This window comes from Crinia signifera, chromosome 4 (genome assembly GCF_055691185.1).
Source record: "Crinia signifera chromosome 4, ASM5569118v1, whole genome shotgun sequence".
Classification (NCBI taxonomy): domain Eukaryota; kingdom Metazoa; phylum Chordata; class Amphibia; order Anura; family Myobatrachidae; genus Crinia; species Crinia signifera.
This window is the reverse complement of record NC_139220.1, coordinates 97,426,218-97,443,662: the sequence shown is the minus strand read 5'-3', so window position 1 is coordinate 97,443,662 and position 17,445 is coordinate 97,426,218. Positions and strand designations below refer to the sequence as shown.

At 42.0% G+C, this 17,445-nt stretch overlaps 1 protein-coding gene across 3 annotated transcripts in view; it reads right to left on the bottom strand.

Annotated features, from left to right (window-relative positions):
* The window catches only part of HTR4 (5-hydroxytryptamine receptor 4), a 468,365-nt gene that overhangs the window by 191,714 nt on the left and 259,206 nt on the right, over positions 1–17,445 (bottom strand). For all 3 annotated transcript variants that reach the window (XM_083182034.1, XM_083182033.1, XM_083182032.1), the window contains 2 exons: positions 8,604–8,729; positions 2,667–2,867 (listed from right to left, as the gene is read on the bottom strand). In XM_083182034.1, coding sequence (XP_083038160.1) covers positions 2,667–2,867; positions 8,604–8,729 — 327 coding nt within the window. The remainder of the gene's footprint in view (positions 1–2,666; positions 2,868–8,603; positions 8,730–17,445) is intronic.

Here is a 17,445-nt window from a genome sequence, read left to right as displayed (position 1 = left end):
CATCTTGGACATAATTGCATTGCACAAAATTTACAAATTTGAATGGTTCCTTCATCAGCTCAATTGGCTGTAAGAAGTAGCGGTTTCGAGCAAAGGAGAAAAAAAGGAGGTTAAATGAAGTCATTTATACATATAGGGGTGATTCTGGTTGGTTTGCAATAGCAAACTCCTTCTTTAATGGACAAAACCATGCTGCACTGCAGGTGGAGGCAGATGTAACATGTGCAGAGAGAGTTACATTTGGGTGGGGTATGTTCAAACTGATATCTAAATTGCAGTGGAAGAATAAAGCAGCAGACAAGTAGGATTATGGGGACAGACATTTAGCGCAGAAGAAGCAAAGAGTGGTCAGCCAAGAATGGGTGGAGAGACAGATGGCAAGGTTAGGTTGGTCCAGATAAAAATATTCAGAAAAGGTTAAACGGTAGACATGAAGCAATGTGATCAGACATTGGAGACAAAGAGCAACTGGGAAAGCCTTCCAATATTCTTCATTGCTGGACAGGTTAAGGCACAGTGACAGTGGATCGACTTCAAATTATATTAAGGTAATCAATAAGAGAACCGGGGATGCTCGGCTGTCTCTTAAAACATATACTGTGGTTAACATCCTCACCATTTGCAGACCTAAAGGTGGCCATACACGTCCCGATGCGGGCTGTGCGATGTGTGCTTTGAGGTGCGCGCTCCCGCTGCACCTCATCGCACAGTACAAAAAGTATGTGCTGCACATACTTTTTGTACTTAGTTTTCATCACATTGCATCGCACTGCATGCACAACGCATACACAAGGCATGCAATGCGATGTGATGGATGCTAGTTAAGCAGAGAACGCACGCCCGCATCGGGACGTGTATGGGCGGCATATGAGAATAGATCTATTGGAGGAAAATATCATTATATGCCTATACGAACATTAATCATTTTTAATACTGTATTACTGCTTGTTTTAATATTATAAATATTTGATATTTTTTTATTATCATTTCATAACTATATATGTTTTATGACTGCAAATTGTCTTTATATAAAAATTCTTCTATACAGTAAGTTCATACTGTAAAATTAATAAATACGGTATTTTCATCCAACAGACAGTTCTCTGTGCCTTTTTTTTTTTTAACTCTAAATATTATTCATTTGGCAGTGATTGAATGGAGGAAGCAGCAGAGTTATGCCTCATGGAATAATATATAGGATCAAATTTTAGCAGAGCAGGAATTCCAGTGCTAAGAGTGCTTTCCCATACAAGATATACAGGTTGAATATCCCTTAACCAAATATCCGTTATCCTAATTGATCATTCCAGAAAGTGAAAACATCTGGGGATATATGTAACAGCACTACTGAGGACATCTGTAACAGTACTAATTAGGACATCTGTAACAGCACTACTGAGGGCATGATATGTAACTGGCACTACTGAGGACATTTATAACAGTACTACTGAGGACATCTGTAACAGCACTACTGAGGACATCTGTAACAGCACTACTGAGGACATCTGTAACAGCACTACTGAGGACATCTGTAACAGCACTACTGAGGGCATGATATGTAACTGGCACTACTAAGGACATTTGTAACGGTACTACTGAGGACATCTGTAACAGCACTACTGAGGACATCTGTAACAGCACTACTGAGGGCATGATATGTAACTGGCACTACTGAGGACATTTGTAACAGTACTACTGAGGGCATCTGTAACAGCACTACTGAGGACATCTGTAACAGCACTACTGAGGGCATGATATGTAACTGGCACTACTGAGGACATTTGTAACAGTACTACTGAGGATATCTGTAACAGCACTACTGAGGACATCTATGGCAGTACTACTTGGGACATCTGTAATAGAACTACTGAGGACATCTGTAACAGCACTACTGAGGACATGATATGTAACTGGCACTACTGAGGACATCTGTAACAGCACTACTGAGGACATGATATGTAACTGACACTACTGAGGACATCTGTGACAGCACTACAGAGGGCATGATATGTAACTGGCAATAAATATCTGCAAGAAAATTATTGCTTGGCATTCCAATTCAGTATCTGAGACAGTAGACAAACTTTGTTTCATGTTTTGAATGCACAAATAAAATATATTTGTGTGTATTTCATGTGTTTGATGTGTTTATACAAAATAAATGCAAGTAAGATACCTCAAGATACATCATGGAAATATAAAAATATTTTGAAATGTGGAATAATCCGTTATCCAAAATTCTTCTGGTTCCGAGCATTTTGCATAAGGGATACGCAACCTTACGCAATATGATGTCTTAAAAATGTAACTTTATAAATGTGTATATATAGTAAGATGGCAATGAGATCTGAAAATAATATTGTACCACACTATTTCCCAACGGTTAGGAGATGTAGGGAACAGATCTATGTTACCATAGTGACTGAACTGATATTTTAAATTAGCATCCTAAAGAATTTCACATAGCTTGGAAGGTTAACATAGGTTAAGATACAAAAGTGCGAAAGATATCAAATAAAATGTCTGTGGGACCTCAAAACTTACAATGTAATAGCTGCCTAGAAGCCATTTGGGGCTATTTCATACAACCAATATATACTGTAGCATAGATTTCTTCTTGGCTACAGATTACTTAAATATATTTTATGATATATTTTGCTACATACCTGTCCAATGAAATACAGCAAAGGTGCAGGATGGAAGCTGTGGTCAGAAGAACATCGAGTGAGGTACGTACCAAGCAGAACATCTCCCCATAAATCCACTTGTCTTGTACTAACTCTATGGCTCCAAATGGCATTACCAGTACTGATACCAGCAAGTCAGCAAACGCAAGTGACACGATGAAGTAATTGGTTTTAATTTTCCTAAAAAATAAATACAGGCATAATTACCATAATGTCTGTGATACAGGTATAGTAAGACACTGAGTAAGAAAAAACTATTTGCAGCACTTGTGGATCAAAAATGCTCCCATCGATAATAATAATAATAATAATAATAATAATAATAATAATACTGTCCGTCACTATCAGACCACTCCAATATGCCATAGTGGAGGTCAGAATTCTTGTTTCATGCCCCAAATGGCTAAACTCATTTTGTCTGGACACATGTGCATGTGTTGGTCTGTGGTCACCATTAGTCTTGTGAATATTTCCTGGAAGTACAAACATGCTTTTGTTCCATCTGGTGGAAGAAGACCTACATTGTTCTTTTACACTATGGAGGTTATTCTGATTCACTCGGAAAGGCACAATCACTCTCTAATGGACAAAACCATATGCAATGCAGGTGGGCTGATGTAACATTTGCAGAGAGAGTTAGATGTGGGTGTTTTATTGTTTCTGTGCAGGGTAAATACTGGCTGCTTTATTTTTACACTGGAATATCGATATCAGTTTGAAGTACACCCCCCACCCAAATCTAACTCTCTCTGCACATGTTACATCTGCCCCACCTGCAGTGCACATGGTTTTGTCCATTAGAGAGTGATTGTGCCTTTCCGAGTGAATCAGAATAACCCCCTATATTCATATTACAGAGGCAATAAAAAGAAGTCACAGATCAATACAAACAACATCTAAAACATTTACTTAGTTAATTACAAAATACAAAACAGACAATAATTGAGTATATAAATATTCACTTTCCTTGTTATAATACTTGCCAGAAGCATATTTGACTATAACTAATTGGGTTACGTCTCTGCCAGCTTTACATATCTAGACACTGGGGAGAAAATGTAAAAGCCAGCAAGAATCAGCCACTGACAGAATCAAATGGTTCTCACTGTGGCTCAGTTGGAAGCAGGTCTACACAACCTATTAAGGTTTTTTTTTTCTTGTACTTCAACAAATGTAGTGTTTTTCTAATATTTTTCAGATTGCATTGGGCCCACAGAGGGGGAAAGGGGGAGGGGATATCAGAAAAAAATTGGATGTGATTCCGCATGGGGCTGGTTTGCACAATGGGGACCAAACATTTAGGAAATCCCACCCCATCCAAAATGTAGAGTAGTTGGCATTCTGGCGGTTAGGATCCCGGTGAGCAGAAGACCGGGACCCCGACACCTGTTACAGTATTGGTGCTGGAATGGCAACAGCTGACACCCAGAAAGTAAGTATCAGGAGTAGGTTAGGGTTAAGCTGCAGAAAGTGAGAGATAGGGTTAGGAAATGGTGGGAAGGAGGTTAGGCTGCAGGAAGAGAGGTATAGGATAATGCTATGGGGGAGGAAGATTATGGTTAGGATGAAGGAAGGGAGGTAAAGAAGTAGGATTTGGTGGATGGAAGGTTAGGGTTAAACTGGTGGGAATGGAGGTTCTGGGGAAGGCACGAAGAGAAGGTAAAATACTTACACTACGAGTGCCAGGATCCAGGCCGTCAAGATGCTGGTATCAGTTTTATGACCACTGGGATTTTAAATGCAGGGATCCTGTACCCAACTCCTCTGAACTGACTTGATTTCAGTAGGACACTCCTGCATGACAGAGCATTGGGGAATGCATGATGCACATATGCAAGCTCCCAGCATGACAAGACTAGGGGTTTGCTCCTAATATATGTGCAATAGTAAGTATGGACTTAAAAAGTTGTGAGGCCATGCCAATATTTTGGGTGTGCACATATGACACCCACATGAGAATTGTGACTGTGGCATTGGCAGTGTTCAAAATCGGAGGTATGTATTCTAACAGATGAATCCCTTGCTCTGATGTCCAAATTATAGAGCAGAGCAGGCGCTTGGGATTCCCAAGGTCAGTTAGTGGCTGGGCAATAGGCTTTTGGTGTAGGGACAATGCTAGGGACCTCTGGAGTGTTGAACCCACATTGTGAAGCCTGTATATTGCCTGCTGGAAAACCTACTATGCTGTGACTTGTGAATTGCCAAGCTGTCACACCTGTATTCTCTCTACTTGCTGCAAATAAAGAAAACAACAACTTCTGTTCATCCAGTGTAAGTGATCTCTGTCACATTAGTCAAAATCGCTTAATTGGCCATTATCCAATATCTCACAGTTCGTACATGGCTAAAACCTTGTGGACTAATCGCCTTTATACTCCCTTAGGCATGCTGATTGGCTGCTAGGTGCTGCTGGAGAGAATTGGATCATGGTCATGTGACCAGACAACATGGAAGCTCCCTGTGGGAGCTCCCCAGTGCCAAATGCCATAGGCTGGTGGGGACAAATAGTGGACACCCGATGGTGCGGGCTCAAAACACAGGAGTCAGCTGGGAGCTCAGGTGCCCACCCATAGGACGAAGGCATGCCTGAATGGCAACACGCATCGGATCGTCCTCTGGATAGGTAAGCACCTGAGCCGGACTGTATCACTGTATGACCTGTATCTTATTTTTCAACTATGCTATCAATAGATAGTAAAAACAGCAAGTAGTGATCTAGGTATGATCCAAGGACCTGATTCACTTATGAGGTGCAATCCCTTCTGCGTACATGGAACCAACAGCAATGTAATAATTTGGTAATGCACCAGGAGGACACAAGTAGACACCTTTTTCATGCATTACTGATCCAAGCTGCATCCTAGGACAAAACATTGGATCACCTGCGACGCCATCAGCCGGCTGTGTGACTCATGAGGTCAAGGGGGGTATTTAATCTTGGGTCACAGATGTTGAGCTGGCCCGACAGCCGTGATACTGTCCCGTTCTTGGTCTGCTCAACAAAGAATTTGCAAACGGGATTCAATGTCCCGCCTGCAGCAGGACGAGAAGGGTGGCATGGCTGCGAGCTGCGGCTGGGAAGAGGTGAGCTGCAGCCGGGATCTCGTCATTTTCCGGCCATTCTCGGCAGAACGAGCCCGACTGCTTGTGAAGTCGGGCTCGTTCTGCCAAGATCCCCTGTTCAATGCTGTCGGGGAAGACCGCATTGAATAGGGCTCCGCAGCCATCTGTCGGGAAATGGCTGCGGGAGATTGAATACCCCCCTTGGACAGCAAGCTAGTTGCTGCAGTTACTACAATAATGACAGTAAATTCCCTTCTTCTGGCGAAGATCCTGGAATCGGTGCTGCCTCCCCATCCCCAAACAGCAAAAGACTATCAAGCACTGACAGTCTGCAGCCATAGTATGTTCAACAACACAGGAGCCTAGTGCAATATGGATCTAGCACAAAATAGCAAACAGTAGTAATCTGCACTACGTGCTGCACCACATCTGAATCAGACCCAATGGGTACTGCAAAAGTGAACAATAATCCTGTTAGACTGTAGGACTTAAATTATGCTTCACCTATTGTGTTCTCTTGTACATCACATATGTACATACAGCACACACATAGGGCCCGATTCAATTTGCACTGTGGACGACCAATACCTTGCACATGCGTACAGCCATCCTGCAATGGTTTCCTGCTACTATTTCTATATGCACGCCATTCGCAAGTTGATTGACAGGAAGCAGGAGAGTGGCGGTGGTAATCGGCAATTAGTGGAAAAACTAATAATAGCACTAGGTGTGCTGAAAAAGAGGCTAGGAGTGCGAGGAAAAATGCAGGTGTTCCCAAGCATTTTTGGGGAGGGTGTGTGATGTCATTTTGAACCTTTGCGATTAGGTCTGAATCAGGCTCATAGTCATTGCTCATAACATTGCACATACTGTAAATAAATATTAGATTCAATTTTCTACAAAATGTTTTTCTTGTACTTGAGTATCGTTTGTCTACTAATAAAACACGTTGGCCCTTATTTACCCATGAAGTATTTGGAGATCATCATTTCATTTTCTTAGTTCTAAGAATTCTGACAGATGACTAACGGTGAAAAACCATTAGGGGACAAAATGCAGCAAAAGGCTAATTTCTGTGATAGATTTATCTACAATTAAAGACAAGGTCAGGTCCACATATAACGAGGCTCCAAGACTATGACAGTGAAGTTTTTTTGCTCTAATTAGTGGTTGATTCTCATTGGGGAAGGTGTTTTGTGGTTCAGAAAATGTAGAAAGAGAGATTGTCTATTAAATAGCGCAGTGTAGTGGTGATCTCAGCCTAGCCTGGCTCGTTGTCGTTTATGCTACCAAATGTTCTGTTTCCATTATTATAATATTTCAGAATAACCAAAGATTTTCTTCTGTTGGGAATACATATTCCCAAATTTCGTTTCGTTTCATATTAATGATTTTCTTTTACTTCAAATTTTCATATTCAGTACATCTAACCATGAAGTGTAAAAATTACAGTACTGTTCAAATTTGCTAGAAATGCTGTCTCATACTTCCTAACTGATCATAACGGCCCTGGGAGACTCTCTGAAACCATGGTGATCTCCCTAACTCCCTGAAGACTTTAGGCGGGAAATTTACTAAGATCAAATGGGTAGGAATGCATGCATTCATTCTGTTATACAGCCAGGAACGGCGCATCTGTTGATTTACTATCAGCCGAATGCCGCATTTGGCTGAATAGGAATGCATACGACATCGATGGAACACGGCCGTATGTGGCCATAGTGTTCTATGTCATCAGCAAATTTACTACAAGTTATACTGGTGAGTTTGAATACAAATTCACCAGTAAATACGAATGATCAAGAGGCCACGTTTTTGTGACGGGTTTTGCAGCCTGCACGGATCTGTCAGATTCGTATACAACTGTAAATAAAATCATAATTAAATGTAGAAAACGGGCTAATTAAAACCGGTCCTGGTTTTAGAAATTCTGGGGGACAAAAAACAGGGGGTTCACCTGGATTTCTGAAATAAGCACAGGCTTATGGGCCAGTCATGGTTTCCAATATACAGTGGACAAAATTAATAGGTGTACCCCATATTTTGACAACCAGCATCGGGTGCAAAGAGCCAGCAGGGTAATGCTACAGCCGGTGGAAACTTTGGTACTTATGTAGTATCTGGGCTGCCGATTTCTAAATCGGGTACATCGCATCGCATCGCATGCGACCATCGGATGCGATGCGATGCGATGCGATGACCCGATTTTTCCATAGGAATCAATGTTAAAATGGACTGAGTCCATTTTAACATGGAATTCAATGGGAAAAAGGGGTCCTTTTCATACCCCTACTATCCAAGTGGGCATGGAGTTGGATATAAACCTGTGGCGAGCCGCTCAGGGGTGCTGAGGATAGCCTGGGCTTCAGCTGGCATCTCCACAAAAACTGTGAGGTTAGCGCAAAACTTACACTTCTTAAAGACTATGGGCCAAATGTAATAGGGTGTGAGAATTGGAAAGTGAGAGATTTTTCCCATTTTTTAAACGGCAATCATTTACACTGAAAACAAGGTTGATTTTCCCATTTTTGGATTTCCACTTAAAAAAACCTCTCACTTTCGGATTGTCACATCCTTTTATATTTGGCCCTATGACCACACAATACGACTTTATTAACAGTCTTAAAAAACAGCATTCATTATACTGCGAGCACCGCCAATACATTATCCCCTGCTGGGATAACCATTGTATGAAGCCTGCAGTGCCAACCACTACTTATAAATATAGCTACAGTATATATATATATATATATATATATATATATATATATATATCTCATCTGGAAGAACGGGCTATATTATATAATATTCAAATTCTAAGAGCATTATGTCTCAGATCATGTTGTAACTTACCTCAGCTGTCTATCCCGGCATACTGCCACCATCACTAGAAGGTTGCCCAGAATGGTCATCAAAATGACTGTTGAGATGAAGGTGATGAGAACGGTCTTCTCCCCCACACCGAATCCCTCGTGTACGCTGTAGAACCAACAGGACATGAGTAAATCATGATGGTCTACATTTTAGATAGATAGATAGTTATTACATTTTCTGAAAATCATGTAAGTCAGGAAATAAGGTAAGATGTGGCACATTTATTAGTCCAGCAAGTTGTTCTCCTTGCCTGGCCCTTTATCAAGACTAAGCAAGTGTAAATGGTGAAGAAGCCAGTATGCCTGAAAGCTAAGGTATGCTGGCACTTGTGATTACTCAAGTGGCAACATGCCCTGCCAGCCATGGGTATCCTATATTGTAGTAGTATAAGTGGCAACATTCCCGACTACCTAAAGGTGTCCTTGGCATGCCTGCACCTATTTTCTGCCATGGAAACACTATACATTGTTTCTATTTTTATTATTAGCCCACACCCACAACATGCATTTTGCATAAAATGAGGCACCCAGATCAATTATGCCTACTGTGTGAATGCAGTAAGTAGCTGCTTCCCCTCCATGTACACAGAGGTAGACTAGGGCGGTCAGCCTGCAGCTTCTCTCTCTCCCATTCCATGCATCTATGTGCCAAGAAGGGAGTTACAGCTCATTTTGCATACTCCTTTACTGTGTAGTAAGGAACAGTGCCATTTGCGCCTCCATGTAGGCATTCCTGGAAGGGGTCATGGTCTAGCAAATCCCCCATTCCATCACTTGGCTGCTACCTGGACACTGGCTGTCTCTTCAGTGAAGGGTGGGCACTGCACAAGAATGTCACAGTGTAGCACCTGGCTCCCTGTCAATACGGAGGTACCGGATGGGGTCATTTACCCGAGGTTGGGTTCCCGACCGTTAAAACACAAACAGACGTGTTCCCGATGGCCACCAGCTATTCTCCCTCGTGGGGGTCCACGACCCCCATAGAGGGAGAATATAATAGATGGCGAGCATAGCGTGCCACCGTGCCCGCAGCGTGTGAGCACAGTGAGCCCGCAAGGGGCTTTGTTGCGCTCACCATGCTGTCTGAGTCTGGCCAGTCGGGATCCTGACATCGGGCTAATGACTGTCGCGATCCCGACTGTCGGAACCCTATACCACACCCGGAGGAGACTATTGGAAGGGTTATACTTAGGTGTGGTCCAAACTCCCTGTGCCCCCTTTGTGACTTCTCTACATAAACCCAATGGTTTGCATGCTCCTGACATGCTGCAGCCATTTGTGGGACGGGTCATCCCTGGATCAGGCCCAATGCCTGGCAACTTTCTGACCTTAAGATAGTGGAGTAATCAGTAAAATTAAGGAAATAATGATAAACTTGCAGGGCCAGATTAATGCTTGTGGGTGCTCCCTCCAATATGGCCCTCACATTAGACACCCCCCCCCCCCAGAGTGCATCAGTAAAATTAAGGAAATAATGATAAACTTGCAGGGCCAGATTAATGCTTGTTGGCGCTCCCTCCAATATGGCCCTCACATTAGACACCCCCCCCCCCAGAGTGCATGCAAAACCAGTGCCAGATTTAAGTGCCAGGCAGCCCCTATGCACCAACCCCCCCCCCCCTCCTCCTCCTCCCCATAACAGGAGGGAGGAAGGGAAAAGGAGGATAATCCCTGCTCGGGCTAAGGCCGGGGCTGTCCCTGGTGCCCCGGGGCGGTGGGCATCATGCTGATTTCTGGTGTAAACATAGAAAAAACACCTATTGGGGTTTGCTGTGGAACTACAAGTACCAGTAGGCCCTTTAATGCCTCGCATGCTGGGACTAGTGGTTTTCCAAAACTCTCCTATAATCTCTCACTTTCTGATTCTCACATCCTTTTACATTTGGCCTTATGACCATATCACAATTACTCCATAGTGTAAGTAACCCCCTTTATCCCAGCAGGACAAACTCACACCATATTTGATGGTTCAACTCTTTGCAAAATTTCAAAGCTTGCAAATTTGTTAGCTCGAGGCTAATACATTATGGAGGGAGGAAGAGAAAGGGAGGAAGATAGAAAAGGGGGAGAGAGAGAAAGAGAAAAGGGGAGATAGAGAAAGGAAGGAAGAGATAGGAAGGAAGAGATAGAGTGTGGAAAGGATGGAGGGAACATAAAGAGCATAGAGAGAGAGAGATGGAGTGTGGAGAGAAGAGCACAGAGAGAGAGAGAGTGCATAGATAAAGCACAGATATAGAGGGAGTGCAGAGAGAGGGGGGGGGGGCGCAGACAGAAAGAGCTGAGAAAGGGAGCCCAAAGTTGGAGAGAACACACAAAGAGAGAGAGGGAGCACAGAGAGAGGGAGCACAAAGAGATGGATCACAAAGAGAGGGAGCACAAAGAGAGGGAGCACAAAGAGAGGGATCACACAGAGACAGAGTGAGGTCAGAGAGGCAGAGAGAGAGAGAGCTCATCCACTCCTTTGATTCTGGAGCCCACCCCCGATTGCAATTTGCAGCCTCCTTAGAAATCCTTCTCACACGATTCGTGGTGACCACTCCTCTGGCGAAGGAAAGTCACATTACCCTGTAGGGTCCCATTGTGGTTGGGAGCCCTGGGACAACCAACACTGTCATTCCTCCCTTAATCTGGCCCTGTAAATTTAAGCCATTAATTTATCCTGGTTTTTAACATAATAGAAAATACAAAGGATTCTATCCATGTAATTTTATAATGTATGCATATTAGTAACTGTTCTACCGGTATGTAGTTAATATGCTGACAGTCGGGATGCCAGTAGTGACAATCACTACACCAAAATCCAAACATTACCACGAGATGGAATCCCGGCGCACAGGGTCTATTCTCCCTTGTGGGGGCCGTGGCCCCCATAGAGGGGAAATAGAATCTGTGGTAAATGTAACTCGCCACTGTGCCAACAGCGTGCCAAGCACAGCGAGCCCCCATGGGGCCTCTTAGTGCCCCCCGTCTCTTTCCTGACAGTTGGGATACTTCTGTTGCGATTGTGACTGCTGGGATCCCAGCAGCTGAACGGGCTCATACTAAACCCGTTCCTCCTTATAAACATGCTCCAAAATATAAATATAGGAGATTTACTAAAATGGGAATAAAAAATTGTTAGTCAAGAAAAATGGCCACAAAATAGTCATAGCAGCAGTACACGCTGATTGCATAACATATAATTATACTCCAACAGTAGAAAGATTGACACTGCTGTTAATAAATCATTGGTTTCACCGTAAACTGTTATGAAAACTAATCCTGGATTACGACTGTCGGAATCCTGCCCAGTTTTCGGTCAGCTCGCCAGTTTATAGGCAGGTGGAATTTAATGTTCCACCTGTCGAGTGGCGAAAAGGGGTTGTGTCTGTGAAAACGGCCGTGTATTGTCAAAATATGGCCATTAACTCGACAATCCGGACTGGTTTTAACATCAAATCTGTTCTGTACAGCTGCCTCTTCAATGCGAATTGACAGCATTGAATAGGTGCCTGCCGCTATTTCCCCTGTCAGAAATAGCAGTGGGAATTGAATACCCCCCTAAAACTTCTACACTGATAGTGAATAACATTAAATGCTACAACATTATACAATCTGTCAAAGCACAGTACTTATAATGCCTGCCATGTTGAAAATATTTTCTTAGTATTAACTTCTCTGCCTGTATTTCTGGTGAACTGTATGCCTGGGAATTCCCGAGTCCATCTAGGGTGTATGGTATTTCCAGCTTAGAACATTTGCACTGTGAATGTAAATGATTGAGAGGTTTGTTTTTGCTATTGTAGACAAGGAGGAAGGAGGTTAATAATATTTAATCAGTATTCTATTCATAGCAAGCTAGTTTTCTTGTCGTAAAAAGGATTATGAAATTATAAAATTACATTACAACAATAACTTTCCTAGTGTGTCATTTAAATAAATGTATGTTGCTATTAGATTTTTTTGCAGTAAAGTATGCTTTGAGGTCCATTTAAAGATCTAGTAGCAATACTGTAACTACAACAATCAGTTAAAGACATGTATAAAGAATTTCTGCGTATTTAAATCTGATATACAGTATATGTCTTTTTAGAGAAATTGACTTGTCATTTTTGCAAATTTATGTCCAGCTGCCCACACTCGGCTGTCACGTCAAATGATCTCAGCTTGCTTTCTTAAAAAATTCAAAAGGATACTAATATCATACTAAAATAATGAAACCTAAGAAGAAGAAAAATATAGTAAGTACAGAGAATTTTATAAAAGTGGAACAGAGTGCAACTGGCAGTTTAAAAATACATCCAAACCAGACACATTTGAAAAGAACATTCAGAGAGATAAAAAGTTATTTTGCCAAAGAACGAACATTGAAAAAGACTATTGAAGTATTTTATTGTAAAATATTTAAAGAGCAGCAATGTCACCTATTGGAGGACAGGGTCCAATAGGGATATGCTTTCAAAACAGCTATTATAAATGAAATAGTCAGACAAAACTGGGTAGTATTTTGCAAGTTTAGTAAAAAAAAAAAAAAAAAGGCCAAAATCTTGTAAAGGCCAAAATCATAATTTCAAATAGATTTACAATTTGGGATCACTTAGCAATTATTTTTTGATGTTGAGCTTCAAGCATCACATTGACACCACATCAAAAAAATGGAAAAGAGAAGGAAGGTAAGAATTAAGAGGTGGATTACAGAGGTGTAAATTCATTCTAATCACCCGGAGGCTAATTGGAGTTTGGTGTACAGTACCCTATTGCAAATGTTAGAACCAAATAACTTTCCAGCAGCAGTAGGTGTGTGTTTCAAAGCTCTGTTGGAAGAGCAGCGGTCACACATGGCTCCCGCTTTGAACCACACAGGTGCTGCCATAGATGCAAATGACCCTTCAGGGCTAGGAGCCCAGAGGTAGGTGACTGCATTGCCTCTGAGAGTTACGCCCCTGGTGGATTCAGAGACTTCCGCACAGCCAATATATCATAAAATCTGGGCGATTATCGGCAGACTGCTTATTTGCGGCATTCACATTGTCAAGGTGACACTGCGAAACAGCACGCAATGAGGATTCCATCACAAATGATTGATAGAAAGTGACCATTTGGGGGTTAACAAGGAGATAGTGGGGGGTGGTTACAAAAAGCAAGCCCATCGTGGCTGTTTTTGGGATGTGCATCTGATGTCAGCTGTGAGCTCTAATGTACAAAATATAGTGACTGTGTGACTACTGCCAGGTCCAGTCTGTTTAGCCAAAGGGCTCCCCTTAAGCCTGATGTTCATTGATATTCCATATATGCTGCGAATGTGTTTATATTTATTGGAAAACATAGTTTGCTAAATTATCTATCAACAACTTCATCTAAAGGCAAAAAAAGAAGTACATGCACTATCAATTAACTAAGAACAATGGTAAAGCCCCAAGAGAGTGCCACTGTAATGACCAGCATACCATACTGTGGAGGCTTTATTTAAGAGAGAGAAAGAGAAAGTATGTCCTTATCGGGTGCACCTATTAGGTCCTTAAATGAAATAAAATTTAACCTTTATTAGACAATTTCTTAAAACTAAGCGAAATATGACAAACACACATGTAACATTTATACGTGAATACAGGGGAAGGATAGGTGTGTTTATTTAAAATCGGTGGCCTACTCATATCGCACTGGTATAATCTGACAGATTTGTCTCAGAATCCACGTGTGTATGTGCACCAGAAAATAAATTGTTGGGTTATACCATGTCTCTGTATTTTTATTACTCAGGTAAGAAATTATGCCTGCAGCCGTGCAGCGGGTTAGTTTGTATGTAAATCCTCTGATCACCTCCAGGTTATTGTTCCTATCGGATGATATGCATTCTCCTGGGAAATCTACCCCTCTGGGGTTAGGTCAAAATTGCCTCAGTCGACTCTGTGTCATCTTAAATGACCATCTTGGCAATTAGGTGAATGCAATACAGTTTGTAAAACATCTCTCATGTACTGGTTTTAACAGTTTCTATCTGTATATATTGGCTCTGTGGCCTCTGCAGATAAATTTGTTATTGTTTGTTTGTGAGTTAATGCCCAAACGATAGTAATTTGCACAATCAAACACCTTAGCATGACACACTGTCACCTTTTAATTGAGATTTAGGTTTGTTGACAAATTATTGTGTCTTGTCGGGTAACAAAGATATTAGGTCATGTGTTGACTACCACAGTCGATACACTGTGTGTTAGCCCAATGGCCTGTTGGCTGGGGGTGTTTGTACATTTGGAAGCAAATTCGTACAGTCAGACACCTTACTGCAGCATAGTGTTATTCCTTAATTCAGAGTGACTGACAAATACATGTGTCTTATCGGAATAGAGAGGTCGCGAGTGGTGTGTCGACTGCCACCGTCGACATGAAATCCCCTCACGGTAATACCTCTATTGAGGTGGCATATAATTCTGACAAACCCCAGTATGTGAGAAAGAGGGGGGTTATTTAGGGTATGGTTAACCCTGATATTGCCGCTGTACGTATGTATGGAGTGGCTGGCTCTTTAGGCAGTATCCCACTTCTAGTTAATGGGCAATGATTGTAATATAAATTTTGCAAATAGGTTTGCTGTCTAGGTCACTCTGCAAGTTAATGGAGTTGCGAGTGCAGAAAGGCAATTATTTGTCTATCTCAGAAGACACCTTATTGCAACATTGTATTATCCATCAACATGAATACACATATTTTCTTATGTTTACTGATGATACGCTGTAGTGATATGCTTCAAATACATGTATTAAAAGTGGGCTGCGGATAGCCCTGGTGTTGCCGCTGCCTGAGGCTTAACTTTATATACTGGGTAGACTTAACTGCTGTCTACCGATAGTTGACACTGGTAATCAACACGTGGTGCATTAATTAATAAAGATCCCTGCGGCATATACTGTACTGAGACTGAATTTGCAGAAGGTCTTTTGACAAATATAACAGCTCTATGGCTAAACAATTGGCCCACTGCGTCTCAGTAATATGCGGGGATTCGTGGTAAAGCTTATGCGTGACACGCTCTCATGGCGTGTCTTATGTTAAGCTGTGTGTCACGTTACCGCTGCTGCCCTTCTGCAAGGTACGGGATCAGCAGTTGGTGCATGACATGACTGAGCTTACTATAACCTGTTGGTAAAAGTATAGAAATCAAAATACAGTGCTAAATAATGGCGAACGAGTAGGCACCACCGCTAGCCGGCGCGTGCTTCGCCTCCAGCTTTTTCAAGGCCAACCCGACTCTTGGACCAGATGCTCCTTAAGTACACTGTTGCAGTGGGCGTGCAGGGCGGATGATCCGTTCGTTTTGGTTATTGGCAATGGTATTCCCCTATCAGCAGATTCCTGCTTAGTGGGGGCGGGAAACCTGCCCGCAACTTTGATTTACAGCAATATTTCCAAACACTGGATCGTTACTGGGTAAGTATTTTGTCTGTTTGGTACGTATTGCGTTTATAGTAATTTGCCACAGTCCGGAGCGATTATCCATGGGTGTGATTCCTCACTGTCATGTCATAATTCCTCATACCAAGTATATATTGTCTCAGCGTATCCCTAACGGAGCAGTACAGTCTCCAGTGGATATGTTCATATGACAGAGAATGGTCATTTATAGTAATGGGTTTTGTGCATCCCTGCCTGGCGTTGCGAGTGATCTTGTGTGTCTCCGATCTATATATGCACACACATATGTATGTAACATTGGGTTAGCGGTGGGGTAAGGATATCTCATGAATAGCGCTATTGGTGATCTTGTGTGTCTCAAATCTATATATGCACCCACTGTAGTGTCAGTGACAGTGGGTTGGCAATGGAGTGAGAATACCTAATATGGGAATAGTGTTATTCCTTTATTTATGTGAAAACATAGTGGAGGTAGGATGAGAGGGCTATGTGAGTGAAGAGTAATCGATGAGATTTCATACTCTAAAGTAGGACATAGGGTGAAAATGATCCTGTCATTAGGATAATGTGTCATTAAAGTGTCACTGTTGTGAACCAGTGTGTAAGTGTACATGCAAAAGTATAGGGTGTGAAATAGTGAGGTGAAGAAACTCAAAATGAAAAAAGTGTGACAGTGACAGCTGAATGGGCTTAATTTTCATATCGCCTTTTCGAATATGTGTGTGTGTCTCTATTAGGATTGAGTCATAATATTGGTAGATATAGATTAACAGAAATCGTGATAGGATGATATATCATGAGGTAGGTATCTACTCTCGCCAGCCGGCATGGGAAAAGAACAATAAGTAATCTCACGTGATGTAATAGTGAGTAGCATTAGGGATAGCAATATCTATGTTACATGGGGGTCAGCATCATAAAATGTTGATGGCAGGTAAATACCGAGGAGTAAAATTTAATATCTTCATTAATTCGTTGGAAAAGGGTACATCATGCGTCTCAGAAAGATTGGATTATTTCTCAGAAAGATTTTCTGAGAGAGATATGGGTTCTTGGGAAGGTGGGGAGATAAAAGAATGGTGTAAATAAGGAAGAGGCCAGAGTTGGGCCTGAGATAGGATCATGCAAAGCCAAATTTTTGAACTGGGTATGGTTCATTTATAGAAATGCAGTATATTTATTCTCTTCGTTCAAGCCTTTCGGGGACATCGTGTCCAGTAGAAAGATGAGTCTAGTTTCTTGTCTTAAAAGCTCTTTGTCCAGATCCCCTCTCCTAATTCTCATTTCCACTTTTAGCATTCCAAAGGCTTGAAGGCCCCTAGTGTTGCTCTGATGGTGTCTGTGGAAATGACGAGCCACTGGTGTCAAAGTTTTCATGGCTTGTCTGTCTCTTGGAGCATTTTTGATGCTGGCTATGTGCTCCAGAATTC